Raw genomic sequence first — 19928 nt, 5'->3', positions numbered from 1 at the left:
AAACACACACAAAAAAGGAAACACATCATACTGTGGAAGGAGGGAAAAAGCGTATTCATACAGCCCCATGGTTGAAGATATGTACTGATGACTTTGGCAACCAATGAACCACACATAGCAATGCCAAGATAGTGAAAAGGAAAATGTGTATGTATTTCTATGTGTGCATACATTTTGGATGAAATATATTGTAACTGGTAAGACAGTATTCATTTCAGATTTGATTCATTCAGTGATTTAACCGCTAGCTCAGAAAAAACAGTTAAATTGTAATGCTATAGGTCCATACATTAGGTCCTTCAATGACAAATCAAGACCTGAAGAACAAGCAAACAAACAAGTATAATGAGTAGGAGGGGTATACCCTGGTCACTGATAAATCATGGTGTATTGATTGTAGGTCTGGAAGTTCAAATGGAAGACAGCTTTACTCATTGTCAGGACCAGCTCTCTTTGTGTTGCATTTGGCGAACTGTGCTTCTCCACAATGACACACTGATGCCAGTGAATGAAGCCATCAGAATCCAAGCTCTAGTGGACAGTAGCCAGCAGGGGTTTATGAGCAAACCATCATGGGATTAATTGTCCAGCCACAGAAATAAAGGAAATGATGGAAAGGTGGAAAATGTACGGAAATATTTTATGGAAGTGCTGCTACATTAGTTGGGTAGGACGTACTGAGCTTGTGGCTCTAAAAGTATTTAAGGGTCTGCATGATTCCACTGGGTATTCACCAAGGGATTCAAACTAAACAGAGAAACTGGACCCAAATTAGTAAGGTTGTCAGTCTGTACTGTTATTCTATAAGTAATTCCATTTCTACACACAATGCACACTCTTAACTTTAAAGTATAGCCAGGATGATGGTATAGATAGGATTTCTGTCTATTCAACATGTTATCTTGTCAGCTGTGATTTTATTTTCTTGTATTGTATTTTGCTTTCATACAGTTGCACTACTTTGACTTTTGTTAAGACCTAAAACTTTCTATTAAATGTGTGGCACTTTTAATTGCTTGATTAAATTAAATTGTGGCGCCAAAATGATTTCCCATTGTAAAGCACCTTTTTACTTTTGACTGGTACTCTAGGGGGAAAGTGTATAACTGTTGTTAGTATTATATTGTAAGTTTTTTAGTAGACCTCCTGCAGTATGTCTGGGTTCAAGCTCTCCTTTATAGTCATTTTAGACCTATCCACAACCATACCTACATTTCCCGTGCTTCCGCGTTGGTTCAGTGGTGGAAATGACAGGTAGCAAAAATCCCAAGGCCCAAAAGCACGAACAAAAGCGTGGCAGTGAGGCTTGGGCACATCAGCAACCGACTGTCTCCCTCTTCTGGTTCTTTTTAGTCATAATAAATAATTGTCCAGAGAGCCAGCAATAAAGTTTTGGAGTACAACAGCTCTTTTATTGCTGTAGTCTATACTTACATGTAACTAAATAGATAGATAGATAGATAGATAGATAGATTCAACTGTAAGGTCCTCGGTGCTTTTAGGTGTCGCTGATTTAAAAAAAATACACCAGTGGTATCAAGTGCTTCGTCTTGTCAGTCCTCCGTCGGTGTATCTCGATATTCAAAATGAACTAACCCAAGAATAATCGGACCAATGAGAATGAGTTTCACGGCGATGCTTCATACGTCATATCCGTGCTCCTGAAGGATTGCTCTGTATTTTTTGTGCATCGGGGCTTTATCTTTTCTTCACATGTCAGTGCATAATTATCTGTTCATAGAAATACTGTCTAATGAAAGCAGACTGTCTGCTTTGGTGGGGGATTTACCATCCAAAACCGACCGGCTCTGTCTGTGTGAAATAGGGAATGAACGACGAGACAGCATCGGATAGCTGGAAGAGAAACTCCGGGTGCTCCAGGTGAATCTCCACAGACGCTAAGATAGCATAGCACTGTAGCTAGCTGGCAGTGGTCCGTCTGAGAATTCATTTGTAGACTTTCTGAACGGCTACTGAAATGAAGCTAATGGTTTTTATTTCTGGCTAACATGGCGACATTTAGTCAGTACAGACTTTACTCAGCTATCTTAAAAATAAAGTGTAACGTTATGTGTCCGAGTGTGATACAGAGGTCACGTTTGAGACGACGGCGGCGACGATCTTTTTAAAGCCAGAAAGACCCAGAGACTTACAGGGACTATTAGACATAAGTAGCCAAATATATAACTGTATTCATGTTCCGTACCAGTATTTACAGTACTTTTATAAAGATCAAGACAAAGCACAAACTCCGAGCAGTTAACTGTTCTGACTAAAGATTGCAGTCCATACTGTTTATACACACTGTATAAACAGTGGTTACAGACCGCAATACGCAATACACTGTGTATTAATGCACATGCGTGAGAGTTGTTGCATCTTGTCACCCTGCATTTTCAGATGTTTGCAAGGCATTTTCTCTCGAAGCATTGCTTCTTTCTGTACATAGTATTTACTTTTTGTATGAAAAGATTAGACAGTCATTTCAACCAAGGTCGCAACTAAAACTAATTTTGTAATTTAGGTGAACTGACACGTGAAATAGATTAGTTTCAGTTCGGTGCATTCATTTGATCATTACAAAAAAGTAAAAGAATATAGCCATAGCAAATGGAAAAAGTCAAAAACCTTCTGAGTTACACAGTTATGTGAAAGTCTATAAATGTGTCTGGAAAGATATGAAGAAGACACCCCTGAGTCTAATTTCGACATGCTTTTGTCAACATTCTATCACATGCTTGTGCTGTCTCCTGTTTAGTATTGAGCAAATGCTGGCTGTGAATCCCGGAAAGACGCCCATCAGTCTGCTGCAGGAATATGGAACAAGGATAGGCAAGACCCCAGTGTATGACCTGCTGAAGGCCGAGGGACAGGCCCACCAGCCCAACTTCACGTTCCGTGTCTCTGTCGGAGAGATCAGCTGCACCGGCCAAGGGCCCAGTAAAAAGGCAGCCAAGCACAAAGCAGCCGAGGCTGCTCTGAAGATGCTCAAGGGAGGCCTCGGTGGGCCCGCTGGAGTTGGTGTTGGAGTAGAAGTATTTATTGGGGTTGATGTGTGTACTGATGGAGACAGGTCCGTTTCCTTTTTTTGTTTTTAATTCCACTGGCTCTACAGTTAAAATGATGATGATGATAACACTGACAACTACATTGTAAAAAAAAAAAAGAAGTGTGGATCCAGAATCAACTGATGTTAGCCAATATAGCATCTCAGTATGATCTGTACATTTAATGGCTTGAAATGTAGAATGTTTCAGCATTTAACACATGCAGGAGGTCTGCGTGATTTCGTTACTTCCTCTTCAGAATTGTTTTATCTCATCTTCTCTGCAGCTGCCAGTCAGAGATGAAGACCTCAGGCACTTCTCAGCAGTCTGAATGTAACCCTGTAGGGGCTCTGCAGGTGATCTAACAAAAACTATTGTGGTTAAGGTCCTCTTTGGTTGCTTTATGATGTTTTTATGAATACTTTTATTGTTTAGCCAGTCCTTCCTTCAGTTTGTGTTATCTGGATAGTTTGTTTCATGTCTTTTTGTTTTTTTTTTTTATATTTCAAATAATATTTGTCTGTGTTCTTCTCTGCCAGGAATTGGTGGTGCAGAAAGGATGGCGTTTGCCAGAGTACACCGTCACCCAGGAGTCTGGTCCAGCACATCGCAAAGAGTTTACCATGACCTGCAGAGTCGAGAGATTTGTAGAAATCGGTAAAATACATTTTGCTTTCTCAGAGTGTGCGTTTTGTATGTGTGTGTGTGTGTGTGTGTGTAGGTTTTTTGTCTCTGGTTTAGATCATATCTGCTTTTCGTGATTTTAAAAAATGTTTTACCATGTGACTCATTCAAGCATTTAATGCTAATTATCAAATAATGCTGACAGAAAATGCTGTTATGGTTAAGGGCTAGATAGGACCCAATGTGCAGAGACACGAGGCAAGGGGAAGGTCCATGTAGGGCTTTATTAAATGATAGAGAATGAGACTAATGGGGAAAAATACATAGGCTCATCCTGACTGGGACAAACAAAGACTTCCAAAATGCTAAACTAAACAGCAAGTCAGGGAGCAGGGTAAGAAACTAAAGCAAGACTGGAGAAACTAATGAAAAGAACAGGCCAGGAACACAAACAACAGACAGTGTCAAACTTACAAGAGGATATGAACAAGCAGGGTGTGGTGAACGGAGCTAACAATCAGAGGACGGGGGCAACAAGGCACGGAGACAAAATGAACCAGCAACCAGACTGAGGGAACGAAGGAGGATATATACACAGGAGACCAGAGGACAACAACCATGAATGGTGATTGTGAACCGGGGTAAAGCTGGGGCAGGCAAGCCTACATATGACAGGAAGTCTAACCAAAAATAAAAGCGCAGGACACAAACCACAACAAAAACAGCTTATTGAGATGGAAAAAATCAACCATGCTGCCTTTTACAGGGGTGTTGAATAGTTTCTCGCCTTCACTGACCTACACTCAGGAATTACAAGAGTACTGGCTGGTCTCTGGCACAGCTTAAGGTGCCACTAATAGTTGGAAATATTCATTCATTCATTTTCTACCGCTTAGTCCCTGAACGGGGTCACGGTGGGGGCCGGAGCCAATCCCGGCCGGCAATCGGGCGAAGGCGGGGTACACCCTGGACAGGTCGCCAATCCATCGCAGAGTTGGAAATATTAAGGTCCTGTTTCCTGTTCATCTCCAGGAAGTGGTACGTCCAAGAAGCTGGCCAAGAGAAACGCAGCAGCTAAGATGTTATCACATATACACGATGTCCCAGTAGACCTGAGGACCAGCAATGACGCTGACACAGAAGATGACACATTCACCATGGTGAGAAACAAGCAGAAATAAACCTTTTCCCTGCTGCAGTACAAAATGAAAATCCTGCATGTTAAAATCTTTGTGAAAGTACAGGAACGGCTGCACAACCCTACATACTATGTAAACGAAAGTGAGGTAGTTTCTTCATCTCCAGTTATGTTTCCTTAATCTTATATACATAGAGCTTAATATTGTCATCCATTTCCAGTTGTTTGTCCTTCAGATGTTATGCAGGATACCATAAGCTGACCTGATAATAATCATGTTTATTAACTGCTATGACCGTCATCTCTCCTGCATACAGCACCTGGGGAGCAGAGCTGAGTCCGGCAAAAGTAAAGGCTTCAGCTGCACATGGGACTCTCTGCGTAACTCTGCTGGAGAAAAGATCCTTCAGCTCCGTAGCCACCCTCTGGGTATGCCCTCTGACTGCAACTTCTGCTCTTTGCTCAGTGACCTGTCTGTCGAGCAGCGCTTTGACGTCAGTTACCTGGATCTAGGTGAGTTCACAGAGAGCTGCGGTCGAATAAATTAAAATTACATCCACTTCTGCCAAGCACCACACTGAATGAAAATCACAGGCCATATACCTGAAGAGCTGCATTTTATAGTAATAATGGGTTTAATTAAGGTTACATGTGCATTTATGAAGTGATTTTTTTTTTTTTTTTTGGCGTGGAAGTCTCTTACTGCCTTCACATCCAATTTACACCACTTGCACAGACTATGGCTTTGCAGAGCATCATCAGCATGATGTTTAGTTACTGTCATCAGATATGAAGGAAGCAGACTGCAACTGTGCTCTCAGTTTAGTGCAGCCATTCTCAACCAGTGGGCTACATATTCAAGCCAAGTTTAATTATTTTGTGTTGTATTTTATGTTTTTTCTCATATACTTGGGAAGGTGGTCCTCTGAAATTTGTTTTACAATCAAAAGTGGGCCTTAAGTTACAAAAGACTTAGTTTAGTGCATGTGTACCATTTTATAGCATATGACAAAGGCTCGTAATTATCAAAGTGCTCATCAGCTTAATAATGAAGATAATATTTGTCAGTGACATGCCACTGAAATATACCGCAGTGCTCTTTTCAGGCAAATGGATGTGAAGGCTGACATGTCATCAGCTGCTGTCCAAAGCAGCAGTGAGGGAGGAATTATGTTTTATAGTCAAATTCAGGCTAAATTCTGCTGCTGAAGAAATGACAGACAAAATAAAATGGACATTAAGAACTGTGTGGTAGATTTTAAGCTTCTTGTTCTTTCTTGTTTCAGAGGAACGCAGTCTAAGCGGTCTGTGCCAGTGTCTGGTGGAGCTGTCCACACAGCCAGTCACAGTGTGCCACGGCTTTGCTACGAGCATAGATGCAGCTCGAGCCAGCGCAGCCCACAATGCACTGCAATACCTCAAAATCATGGCTGGAGGGAAGTGATATCATTTTCCTCCTCACAGACTTGAACTCTCCATCACACAATGCCAGGATAAATTTCCACCTTGGACAGCAGAGGCACCTTTGTGATGAGTTCAGACAACATGAATTACCTCATATTTGGAAACGAGACACTTTTTCTGTCTCCCTGTAAACCCCTGGAGCCTGGTTTCTGGTCACTTTGTTTAGTAATTGTTGCCCATGAAGCTTTAGTTGCCCCAAAATTGCATATTTAAAATTGTATAAAATCTAAAGTTTAAAAAAGTCTTTGTATGGAATTTTAAATGGTGTTTCTCCTCGATGAGTTCCCACATACCTGAGAGTAACTCCGATGCAGCCAAAGCAAATGGTCCAAGGGGTTTTTAGAACTGAGCTATGGAATCGTCAGTTATTGATGCTTCATTTAATGGCTGCTCTAATGGAAGGAAGGAAGTAAAAATAGCCATGCTCCTGAAATGCGGAGAGAAAGAGACTGCTGAATAAAGATCAGAAGAGTATAATTATTTGACCCTTATACACATGGTAAATGGTAAATGGACTGTATTTATATAGCGCATTTTTCCACAGTGTGTTGCACTGGCCAACGTGCTTTACAGGAGATGATACACCATTCACCCATTCACACACACATGGCGAAAGGCTGCCACACAACGGCGCTAGTCAAGCCACCAGAGCTAGAATGAGCCTTGACAAATATGGCTTTTGTTATATATTAGTACAAACCCCAGAAATTCAGGCTGTTTGTCTCTGTGATGTTGTTAATGTTTTGCCTCGAAGATTTGAATTTTAGACAATATTCTCTTCATATTTTAAAACTCAAGTTCAAGTTGAAATGCATCATGTAATTTTGTTTAGCCTTATAGCTGAATTTGGTTTCAAATGAACCCTCTATATCATATTATTGTTTGGCATTTACTGAAGTAGAAGTGTGATGAATATTATTGACATGACTAAAAATAATTTGCCTTTACAGTATTAGTCATTTTGCCCTTTGTAGCTCTTGGACATTTTAGGAACTCTCAAAATGATCAGATGCTTTCACACTTCTGAACACTGAGGGTAATTGAAATAACATTAAAATTAAATTTCAAATCATTTTCTCTATTGGCCTTCTTTTAGTTCCTAATCTTTGCATTAAGAGCTTTGCAAATCCACTTCTGTGCAAAACAAAGGGCTTCATCTTTGGGCTGAAACAGGTAAAAGTACTGTGAGTGTTCTGATAAAGCATTGATCTTGGATCCTTAAACAAAGCCTTACTTTTGACTTCAAATACCTTGGACCACACAAGTAAAGCTACCATATATTCTTATGTGAAGTTTCAAAGTAATTGCATAAATTATGCTTTCATGCTTGTTGTTCATTTATAATTTGTGATTTTTTTTTCCAATCAGTGTGACTGTGATTCTTGTAAAAGTATTTGAAAACCCATGACTGTGATTTTCCACATTATATTCTCAGATTTCCTGTTGTGTCTTGGTGTAAGGTTTCATTACCACCTACCTTACAGTACTTGAATAACTGTCAATACACTGCTGTGCACTCAGCTGAAGTAAGTATTGAAAATAGTGAACCGTTTTGCACTATTTGAAAAGATAGCCTTTTGTACAATGCAGGCTGACCATGTTTCTGCACCTTCACCTCCACTGGTATCTTGTACAGTGAGTTTTATGTAACACTGACCTTATTCTCTGGAAAGCTAGATCTGCATAATTTTCAGTAACAGTTTTTACAGTAAGTTTTTAAAAATTTTAATTTTACCTACTGACACCATTGTTATCAGTGCTGACATTTTAAATTTTGATAGACATCTTTGTTGGGATAGTAGAAAATGTTCCCCCGTTTTAGGAAATCTATGAACTAAAATGTAAGCTTCATGTAAAATTGACTAATAAAATCCATCCGTCCATTATAAAATCTATCTGTCCATTATCTGTACCACTTATCCTGATGATGGTGGTCAGGGGCCTGGAGCCAGTCCCAGCTGGCATTGGGCGAGAGGCGGGGTACATCCCAGACAGGTCGCCAGTCTATCACAGGCCTGACACATGGAGACAAACAACCGAACACACTCCTATGGGCAATTTAGAGTCGCCAATCAACCCAAGCTGCATGTCTCTGGACTGTGGGAGGAAGCCGGAGCACCTGGAGAGAACATGCAAACTCCACACGGAAAGGCAATGGATCAGCCAGGGCTCGAACCCAGAATATTCTTGCTGTGAGGTGACAGCGCTAATCGCTGCACCACAATGCCACCCACTTTGCAATACTTTTTTTTTTTTATTAATTTTACTACAAACTGTTGTAACAAATTGAATATGCTGTCATTCCAGAGTGATTTACCATTCTGTCCAAATACGATCCACACAGTGTTTCATAAAAATCTTGTATGTATTAAATATGCAAGCATTTACAATATTCTGTACTCGGCATGAGCACTGTGAAGAAACATAATTCTTTGCACGTGACGTTCTTTGCATGAATTCTTTGCATGAAATGTAATTCTTTGCATGTGACCAAGTCTCTTATACTGTAGTACCATAGTCCTGGGCCTGTTTGACTACTGCCTTTGCCTGGATTCGATTTCCAAGTCATCAGTTGTATAAAGTCAGAGCTTCAATGCAGGAGGAGGAAGAAGTCCATCGGTGAGAAAACCCTACTTTTCACACAGAGTTCTGGGTTTTCTGTCATCTATTGTGTCCATCTGATGAGGGACTGACTTCTTCGTCCGCGTAGCCACTGCTGTCTGACTGGATGCTGTCGTCCCGGACAACTTTTTCTACACAAGGACACAAGTACAGTCAGGCAACATCTCCATACACTGCATACCACTGCACAAATGCAGCTGCAGTCTGACCTGAATAGACACACAAAGGCACAACAGTATGTTCCCAGTGACAGTGCACCTGCACAGTGACCTGTATCTGCATGTGCCTGTGAGTCATAAAGCTCCCTTACCAAATAAATTAATTTTGACACATGCAGTCTTTTCTACATAAACTTGTTTAATTTCTTACGCCATGCTTTACTTCAGTATAAGGCCTACAGTGAGACCAAAGTGAATTATTCAATTCTGGCAAGAAATTGTCTGTGCAAACAAATTTGTTTGCACCTTTATAGAAACATTCTTGTGTAAACACTCAGAGGAGGCATGTTGCATTCTGGGTACAGTAGCTGTTACAGCATTAACCAACAACACCCTTCACACATACATAACAATGAACATGAACAATGAATAAGATTTGGTAGCCACACAAGCTGCCGCTGTATTAGAAACAGCTCTTTTGAAATTATGACGACAGTGTACAGACGCAACAGTTGTAACAACTGACTATATCCTTCTTTACTCATGCAAAACTCTCCAAATACTCTGTACCATTGTACTGACGTTCTGTGGACAACGGTGTTCTCAAAGCTTCTGACTGTCCAACATCTTCCTCTCCTGCACTGTGCACCTATTGAGAGAAAAAGCACCAATTTTGATTTGATTTATTCTTATTCTTTCAAGCATGTAAAGACAGTTGATATGACAACACACATGATTGTACACATAATCCAATATCAATTTGCTTATACCTAGTACATGCTTGAATGGAGTAGGAAGAAGTCAGACTTATCCAGTCCTCCCCCATGACATCATCTTACCATCATTGGTTTGCAAGCCGTAAATGATTCTCTTCTACACCACACAAGTAATATACTAAAAAAATTATAACAGTGTTAACATTCTTACATAATTACATTCTTAAATAATTATCTTCTACACCACACAAGTAATGTACTAAAGAATTGTTACAAAGTGTTAATATTCATACACCACACCACAATGTTCCATCTAATTAATTAATGAATTTTGTACTGTACATCTGGTTTGACTGGTTTGTTTACTAATGGGGTTGAGCAATAAATATATAGTTTTATCACTGATGAACACTGTGGACCATTTAGCACAACACGATTGTAAACTAGTGAATAAATGGAACTACCGTTTATTCACTATTTTACAATCATGTTTTGCCTGTAAGATAAACTAAACTAAACTATAGAAAAATAATTTTGAGGATTTAATAACAATGTCAAGGAGCAATAACAGGCACTGTGCTGACAGTAGAGAGTAGAGGCCACTTCTTTTAGTATCATTACGATAAAGGACTTTAACCTAGACTGAGGGGTAAGTGTTGTACATTTAATCTTATCACCGCCTGAGTGATTGATTCTTTCCAAATACTGGAAACAGGAGCTGGAGAAAATGTGAAACTTTCCTTTAAAAATAGAAACATATCTCAGTGTCTTTTCTTTCCCACAATCATCCATGTGTACATTCCATACATACTATACATGTATAGTACTGTTGTGTCACTACTGTACCTCTTCCAGCTCAAAAGAGTTAACCTGCTGTAGGTTAGTGGAGAATTTCCGCAGGCCCTGGTGTGTGAATGGATTTAGGTACCGGCTTCTCCCCTCCTCAGATAACTCTTCGCTTGTCTGGACAGGTGGAACAGCTGAAGTATGACTGGAATGTGGTATATTCAAGGAGCAGGAAGAGACACCGTCCCCCTCCCAGCCCGTCACAGTGATGTAGTATTGGGTATAGCAGCCACTGGGGGTTAGGACAGGAAGTGATCTGGAAGCATCCACCTGTTTGGCTTCCCCTGAAGAGGTAACATCACTTGAGTCCTCATCGTGCTCAGAGGCAGCTTTTTGTATATGGAGTTTGTGTAATCCAGAACATGATATATCTATGGTTTCTGTCTCAGGGGAGATAGGAGGTAAGGTGTTTTTTTTCAGACTATGTGTATCTTGAGAGCAGAAAGGTGCCTGGTGTACACTCTCAACTATCTGAGGGCAGATTAGATCATAAGTAGCTTTGACAATGCGTTTCGCATCAGCTGTCCTTGTATCGCTTTGAATGGAACATGAGTCCAGCTCTGGCTGACATGAGAGAAACTGATGATCTGTTTCTATCACAGTTTCTCCTGATAATGATGATGCTAGAGATGTTCTTACGCTGTGAGTCCTGTTGTCAGGGTCTGTTAGTTTGACATCAGCCTTGTTTGCGTGTTTACTGATTTTATTTCCATTCTGAGGAATGTTGGTGTCAACCACAGTCTGCTGTGTTTGCTCTTCTTTCCCACCATTACAGGATTTATCCCCTTCCATGATTAGCCCAGCATCCACAGCTGAATTACTCCTATTATATTCCCCCAAATCCAATTTCTTGACTGGTCCAGATTTGATTTTCTCCTGGAGTATAGACACAACATCAGGGAGGCTGGACCTTTTCCTGGGTGAAGGCTGCGGAGAGGTGGAGTCTGATCCACGAGGAGAGCCTGTGTAGAGACACATCTTGGAGACGGTGTCCTTCAGCCTGTCCACCGGAGAACGCGGCTCGCTGCGAACGCTGCTTCTAAAGCGTTCAAACCTCTCAACAGGAGAAGAGAAGATAAACTCAGGTGTGGCCAGTTTCTGAAGAGGGGTGCGGGACACATGGGAGTAGAGGGAGTAGAAAGCGTTGGCCATTGCCGTGAGCACTTGAACTTGTCTGAAACGACCTGTGGAAAGAATAAAATGTAAATTAATGTAATCCAGATCTCATTTGCTACATTCCAAAATTAGGTCACCTTTTCACACAACAAACAATATTACACAACTCACATGACAAAGGTGAGTGATTTCACAGATCCATAGACTTACTAGCAAGAGAGAGGCTGGGGTCTTCTTCTCGTATCCGCCATATCTGTGAGTCCAGGAAGAGGCGGAAGTTAATGCCCTGAGCCTGAGAGGGGAAGGTGAAGAAGCGAGTGGGGATGCGAACAGTGACCTGTGGCTCATCGCAACCAAAACCAAGCTCGTACAACGTCTCCTCTGCATCCTCTGAACACATCTGCAGGACCTCTGATATACTGGGTGTGAAAGAAAATAATGAACCATGCCACAAACCAATTCATCAACCAATACTATTAAAAACAAAAAAGAAACAATATAAACTGTTTTATTCTGGTAATTCTGGTATTCTGGAAGCAAGAAAAAGAGAAATGATAAGGAAAAAAGCTAATATGAAAATTTGCAACTTGTCCAGCAGGTCATTCAAGAGAACAGAGCCTGGTTATCAGTCTTCAGATGTACAGAATAATAAACCTCTTAATGAAGCCTCACCTTGATGTAGTTTTATAGGTGGAAGTGGAGATGCAGCTGGAGGCCATGCTGTGTCCCAAGTTCAGCGATGGCAGACATAGTCCTGGATGAGGGCTGCATGAAAAGGCATGAAAAAGTTATAATGCATCTTTATATTAGATGCAGAAAAAACATACAGTGATCTCAAGTATTAAGCTTCATGTTATTACCAAACCTTTGTATGCTACTGTACAAGTAGTGCTTATTGATGTGTTGTGATCTGCACAGTTTGGGCTGAGGAAGAAGATGACTGACCTGCTAGTGAGTCGGCCATGACGCGGTCTAGAGGAGGAATGCTGTGTGAGGCTTCATGGTCAGCACAGAGAGAAACAAAGAAGAAAACCGAACCAGTTCATTCTTTGGGTTTTTGTAAATACTGATTTACTACATTCAGATAATTTCATGTCTGTTCCTTTAAAACTAAAAACAGCTACACAATGCACCACACTGTAGCCTGCAACCAAGTGATAAATGAGTGTTATCTCCTTTGCACATTTGGATCATTTCAGAAACAGCCAGCGTGCAGGGGTGTGAACAGGAACCAAAGATATCAGTGAAGAGACACAAATATATTTGTATGCCTCTAGATTCAACTGAAACGTTAGAAACAACAAAGACACTTCATTTCTATTCTAAATGCACTGTGTTCTTGACTGGAAAACAGAAAAGGAAGTTAAAAATACAGAACAATCAGCAGAATGATTAAAGCAAAATGGGTTATTATGATCTAATATTCACTCTTTCAAAAGCACTACATTCCTCATTTCTTGTTGTTTCATTGTTAGTACAACTATAAGAGCATAGTTTCTACTCACCCATCTTCACATGTAATTTCTCCACCATTTAACTCAGAAGCTGAAACAGAATGAAAGAGGAATGGTGGTTTCACAGTTAATTTGCAAGCCTACCTCTATATAAACGCACCATGTATCTGTGTGCTCAGTGTGTGTCAAGTGGGTTACCCTGGTAAAATCTGGATTAGCTTCACGGTACATCCAGTATCACTTTGTGCCCAAACATGTTGACAGAAGCTGTCAAAACAGCTGTCAACTTGTGGCACAATGCCACTCAAGGATAAATTTGCATCATGTTTGTCATTTGATAAATAGACCTACACTTGTATGGCGCTTATTTATGCTTTGAAGCACACTCAAAGCAATTTCACACTGTTAAGTCATTCACACTCACACACCAGTGACCCACCCTCCCATGCAACAGCTACCCCCACAGCTGTTTGTCATATAAAGGTAAATGGATATAAAGGGTGTAGTGTTACACCTATATATTTTGTACTAAAGACGTCTTGACCTTTGTGGTACTACCTCTATTGTATATATGTTCACTTTGTCACTTAAACTGTAAAATAAACTGAAGCTTGGTTGTGACGAAAGACAGAACAAACACATAACTTTCTTTTCTGATGTTAATATTCTATCTGCCGCCTTGATAAGGCCATATAGTTGTAGGTTTATTTATAAAAACTGAAATCATTTATGAATCATTAACTTTTGCATTATTAATCAAAAAGTACATTCTACCCTACACTTCCCCTTCTCAAACAATACTTGGCAGAAGCACAGTAACGCAGTGTGATATGCTACAGAATGTACACAGCATTTTCCTATAAGGACATTTCCTGCTTTTCTAGTTTCCTGTGTGTGTGTGTGTGTGTGTGTGTGTGCATGCTTACCATCAGCACCGAGACTCAGGTCATCATCAAAGTTGTTGGCTTTGAGCACAGACTCTGCAGAGATGGCACATAATCACTAGTTGCACATTATACTGTTGACTTAAGAACTGTACTTATATATAAATCCGAGGTACTCGTACTAGTATTTTTATTTCATGCTACATAATACTTCTACACCGCTACAATTTATAAAGAAAATATTGTACCTTTTACTTCACTACATTTATTTGACAACTTTTAGATACAAGTTGACTTAAAAATCAAGATTTGACATACAAAACATAGGACAGGCTCATCAAATACTGTATTTTATACTGTTACCAGTTAAACCACTCCACTACTACAGTAAAATGTTACTAATAAGCCAATAATATAACATTTCCTAGAGTAACAGTCACAGGGACCATTTTTTCTTAATTATGAGTTCTTTGACTTTTGATAAATACTGTACATTTTACTAATAATACTTATGTATGTTTACAATATTTTAGTGTCATCTACAATGCATCACCTTAACCTCATTTATTTTTATATTGCAGTATAAAGGATTTCTTTCACCACTACTGATGTGTACAGACAGGGTTAAAGTCCAAAGAAAAGTTGTTTTTTAAATTGTACATATTTGAGTGGATTTGCATTTAATGTAACAGTAAATTATGTAAGTATGTAAAGTGCGTCACAGATTTCTAATTGGAGTTACAGTAAATGCTACGCTGAAGCTTTGTTTCAGTTCATACTCACCAAAGCTCAGCTGACCGGTGTTCTGTGAGCAGGCCTCTGACCTGTAAGACACGTCTCAAGTTTAACGCACAAATACACACACACACACACACCCATATGTAAATATCTGGTCAGTGTTATCAGGATGCTTCTTCTATCAAATAAGTGCTTGCGTTTGCATAGATATCTGCATCTGGTGGCTATAACCGCATCTACATGCAGATCTACTTGCTAATCAGCTCTTAACAAGCCCTGTCAGCTTCCTCTTGTATAAATGTTCACATTCTGAGTAACATTTAGCTCGACATGTCGAACCCTATTTGGTAATATTCATGCTAAGTTCTCAGAAACCATCACTCCACTCCTTTTACACATACCCTAGTGTTAGATGCTGACACACTATATGTAGTAAGTAATTTTCAATGACTGCAATAAGAGACATTAAATAATGTCTCTGTGTACTGATGTCCCTCTTCTACTTCAGTTTAATAACAGAAAAAGGAACTGGTATTTCCTATAATATTGTTTTACTCTAAACCACAAGGATAAAAAAAAAAAATCACTGGGCTGGTGAAACAGCCTTGGTACTAGAAGATTGGTTAAAAAGTTGGCATCTGTATCCTGACAGCAACATTTTTATCATAATTAATACTTAAAAAGTGGTCTGCATGTGACTCTGAACATTGGCAGAGTGACTGAGGGCACAAACTATGCCAATTCAGCAAAAGCCAGTTCAGAGCAGTTTTAAAAAGTTGTTTTTAAGAAATAGAAGACGCTCATATTTCCAATGGAACTCTAAAAATGCATCATCTAAGGTTATTGTGGCGAAAACAATGCCGTGGCTACCTTACCATGCCGGCTTCCTGGAACACCTGACCTCAGAAACTTTCCACTTTCTACTAACTGTTCTTTGTTAAACCAGTTTCCAGTGATTGACACATTGTCCTTCAGAGCCTGGGAGACTCAGTGCTAAAAAATATCATCTTACAAAGAAAAAGTAATAAAACATGCCGACTCACCCACAGTCCAGGAGCCAGTTGGCAATCTTTCCTGTGACGCATCCTGTGGAAATGACACATGTATAACACTACTATGACAGGCTTCTTTACTCATAACTGTAATAACATAATTGTTAACAAACATGCATACGGTTTGTACTAATTTTGCACATATTCTTTCATTATTGAGTTTGCACTTACCATCCGAAAAGACATCATCATCTGCTATAGAGACAGACGGGAGGCTGCACAACGGCCCTTCGGGGTCAAGTTCCTCCACGGTGGGCCATTGTCGACTGCTGTTGATCCAGGCGCGCCGCCTCGCTGTGGAGGACGGGCTCTCCATTCCTTCACTTCACCAGCAGCTGGATGACATCGTGGGACTGAAGCTACAGCGACACAAGAGATGAGATATTAACAATATGTTGTAGTTTTTCCACAGATGCTTTGTTTAAAAGTCAGACTTTTTATGACTTGGATTATGAACTGAAATGTCTGACAAGTCTTTGAAACAGCAGACTATAGTGTGACTCTCCAGTGACAGATTGACATTCTCTACCACTATGCTAAAAGAATCTCATCATTCAAGTCAAGTTGATTAGTCATTTAACTACAAAAGCAGCTAAATAAAATATTGTTTCTACATTATAAAACAGTGACTATGTTCAAATTATGTGCAAACAGCAGCTTAAACCAATAACACAGGTACAGTACATATAAAAGAATTATGCAAGGTGACATAGAGTAAAAGCAGGCATGCTGTACATATGAACAGATACAAAAACAAGGGTGACAGTTATATCTAAATGAATTTAAATAAAAACTTATAATGCCTAACTTACTATAATTCTAATACATAGGCGAAGCCCCATCAAACAACACCTTAGTTTAGATAAAAGGCTAGTTTTGAAGAACATAACAGATATGCGGGATATACATTATTTATACTGATTATGGTAATAATGAGGATAACTTTTAGAAAAACATGGACGGTTTTCATGATTACAAAAGTCTTCCACTGTGTCATCCATATGGATGCGACTTTCTCCATAGCAAGGTGTCTACAGATTGTAATACCTGTTAACTTACGTTTTAGCTGCCTAAAGAAGATATTGTATATGTATAATCCCCTACACTAAGTCAAATAGTGAACAAAGTGTAGAGAAGAAAAGCAGCAGCTGTACCTTCCCCGGCGCAGGTTTCACTTCTGTGTCAGTGGCGCTCTTTCTCTCGCTTCCTGTTCTTGCAGGGCGAAACTTATCTGCGCTCTTCAGCAAACTGTTAAACGACATCCAGTCGGCTTCGGCTTTTTAAACGATTAATGTACGATTAAGAGCTTCTGGTTCTTTCATGTGAAACATGCCAGCTATGTGTCAGTTTGAATTTGCGTGGATCATCATAGGGGTCGGGGTCTGAGCAGGCTGTAGGAAGTGAGTTTGCATCTCATCTGAAATACAACAATTTTATCTGCGTGGGAAGCAGCTGCGACACATCCTGCAGAAACAAAGGCTGACAGACTGAAACTGGCTGCTGGAAATGTCAGCGGTAAAGGTTGACTGCACAGCAGAAATGATTCCAATCATAATAGTCAGGTAATTGTGAGATGGGGAAACTATAACCTCGAATAGACCGCAAAGCAATTCCCCATAGCAATGATATAAAAAAAATGTTTAATTTGTATTTACAATCTATTCAAGAGGTGAAAATATGAATAAATTATGTGAGAGATGTTTACTGAGCTGACTGGAAATTCTATTTCTCTCACTGTGCTTCATGTCCGTGCAGATTCTCAGTCATCCAGGTCATAGTAAGCTGAAAAAAATCAACTGGACTTTAGGTGGAAGACGTTTCACCTCTCATCCAAGAGGCCTCTTGGATTTTTCAGTTCACTGTGCTTCATTAAAGACTGCAGCGGACTGATTTTTTTGTGGTAGGGTTGTACAGGGTGGGCCACAGAAAAGTAGCCTGCCTCCCAAAGAATCCACATGCTCGGGGCTACTTTTCCATGGCCCACCCTGTACTTGAAGAAGTTAACCAGGTTTTAGAGGAACTTGCTACTTTCCAATAAAACGAATGTCCTCGTCCTCCTGCAGCTTTGTTTGATTCTTCAGTTCATCATGAAAATTCCTCAAATAAACCCCTTTCTTTGACCTCTGACCTTCTGCAAAAGTACTGCAGGGAATCTTAAGTATTCTTTTAACAGATTAGTATGCAATTGTAAATGAACATTTTTGACTTATTAACATAATATGGCTAATGTTTGGTGGTGAACTGCTGATTTAATCTCACTCCTTTATTGATGACTATTGGTAACTTGTTTTTATTAACAGCTCCAAAGGCAGACAGATTTCACAATCTGCTAAACTCGAAAACTGTTCTCATAGGTTGTTTATATTAGAAGATTTAGGTATAACTGATAAACCATTTATAAAAGGTGACTTTTAAAACTGCTATACAAATGTATACTTGCATAGATGCAAAATGTTTGTATCCTTCTGACTTTTAGAGGCAAAAATGATACATTTTACTTGACTGTATTTATTTTGACAATTGTTTGCAGGTTAAGATTGTACAAATAAGATCCACGATGAGCTTACAAAAGATGATGCATTATGTATTAAGTATGTATTGGTCTATAAAGTAGTTGAAATCTGCTCCACCTCAAAATTTTAGGAATAAAGTTCTTGTTACATAATAACACATCTGTTAAAATTAATGCATTGTAATAAAGCACTGACAAAGGCATGATGAGTACTTTTGCTTTTATACTTTTAAGCTTTTACAGATAATCAGTCACAAACACACACAACAATATACCCTTCTATCTGTGGGTGTGAACAGAACATGGTATACTAACTGGGAGCCAGGTGCCACATATTGAAACAATACTGCCTGATTGTGTGGAGGAAGTGTAAGGAATAAATAGGATAAATAGCCCAAACAGAAGTAGACTAAAGAAACTTCAGGGTTTCACTTCAGAGTTGGGTTGCTGCAGGCCTGGCTTAGAGATGGACTCCACCCTCTATGTCTCCTGTTTACATGGGTACATGTGCTGCTTCACTGACAGCCCCCTCGCACATCCCAATAATAAAAGCCCTCCCACCTCCCCACATGTGAGCCATTTTCTCCTCCCAGTGACTACAGCAAGTGTGTGAGTGTGATGGGGACCCTCTTCTCCTCCACCCACCTCCTTGTAGTTTCCCAACCCACAGGGCACCACCAGGGAGTGGCCAGTGGCCACGGAGGCAAGACTTAAATGCTCCAGTCCGCCTTTGTCCTTCCCCACGTCTGTGATCAAAGGAAGAGATTAGTAACTCCATCCTTGAACTATTCAATTACAAGACAATTTCGCAGACGGAGCCACATTTACTTGAACATATTTCCTACTTATGGCGCCTTATAAGCGGAAAGCAGATAACCCGACATCAATCAGACTTAGGGGTGCAACCTACCCTGCTTGGTCCCGCCTTATTCTCCGCCTTTGGCCCATTTACATTGGCTAGTAGAAACTCGTAGACAGAAACAACTCTTTCCATTGGAGAAAAGCAGCAGTACTTCATAAGTGGCTTTCAAATGCGTACGTTTCTTTTATCCATTGGGATAGTGCGATATCAGTGTTCTCAGGCATCATTAAACATAAATTTCAAACAACACGCAGTCCCGTTCTGACATGCGGTCTACTGTTGAGACTGGCACAGTAAACCTACTTTCCTCTGAAAAAAGTATAACTAATAAAGCTAGATGTAGAAGTGCAATGATCAGTTGATTGATACTGAATTCAATAACTCATCAATCATTTTAGTCATTTTAAGCCATTATGTCAAATACTTTCAGTTTCTAGCTTCTCACAGGTGAAGATTTTATTCTTTTCTTTGTCAAACATGGCAGAACATCCAGTATCTTCGGGTAATGTTTAGAAATATAGTCAAATAAAGTAAGAGAGTGAAAGATATTTTTCAATATTGAATGTCTTTTACAAAATTGTTAACCACTTAAATTGGATGACAAGGACATTCCTAATAACTAGAATACTTTTTTTGCGTTTTGGGTCGTGCCATGTTAATTACTGGCAGCAGACTATTAACTGCAACTGGAAATC

General features: G+C 39.8%; 2 protein-coding genes across 3 annotated transcripts; one reads left to right on the top strand and one right to left on the bottom strand.

Annotated features, from left to right (window-relative positions):
• Positions 1-1698: 1698 nt before the first annotated feature.
• On the top strand, positions 1699-6844 carry tarbp2 (TAR (HIV) RNA binding protein 2). Its single transcript, XM_020607280.1, has 7 exons — positions 1699-1881; positions 2759-3073; positions 3334-3403; positions 3587-3704; positions 4704-4831; positions 5127-5322; positions 6096-6844. The coding sequence occupies exons 1-7, from the start codon at positions 1829-1831 to the stop codon at positions 6251-6253; spliced, it is 1038 nt and encodes a 345-aa protein (XP_020462936.1). The 5' UTR covers positions 1699-1828; the 3' UTR covers positions 6254-6844.
• Positions 6845-8573: 1729 nt separating this feature from the next.
• On the bottom strand, positions 8574-17364 carry tespa1 (thymocyte expressed, positive selection associated 1). 2 transcript variants are annotated; one of them, XM_020601922.1, is made up of 12 exons: positions 17014-17364; positions 16031-16218; positions 15851-15893; positions 14853-14893; positions 14112-14165; positions 13237-13276; positions 12677-12727; positions 12404-12496; positions 11942-12150; positions 10616-11799; positions 9624-9702; positions 8574-9026 (listed from the first exon to the last, which is right to left on the bottom strand). In XM_020601922.1, the coding sequence occupies exons 2-12, from the start codon at positions 16173-16175 to the stop codon at positions 8935-8937; spliced, it is 2031 nt and encodes a 676-aa protein (XP_020457578.1). In that variant the 5' UTR covers positions 16176-16218; positions 17014-17364; the 3' UTR covers positions 8574-8934. The 2 variants fall into 2 exon arrangements, with proteins under 2 accessions (XP_020457578.1, XP_020458398.1); XM_020602742.1 differs by lacking the exon at positions 17014-17364 and adding an exon at positions 16919-16996.
• Between the last annotated feature and the right edge of the window lie 2564 nt (positions 17365-19928).

This window comes from Monopterus albus, unplaced genomic scaffold, assembly GCF_001952655.1.
Source record: "Monopterus albus unplaced genomic scaffold, M_albus_1.0 scaffold1.1, whole genome shotgun sequence".
NCBI lineage: Eukaryota > Metazoa > Chordata > Actinopteri > Synbranchiformes > Synbranchidae > Monopterus > Monopterus albus.
The sequence above is the reverse complement of the archived record's forward strand: the minus strand, read 5'-3'. Positions and strand labels throughout refer to the sequence as shown.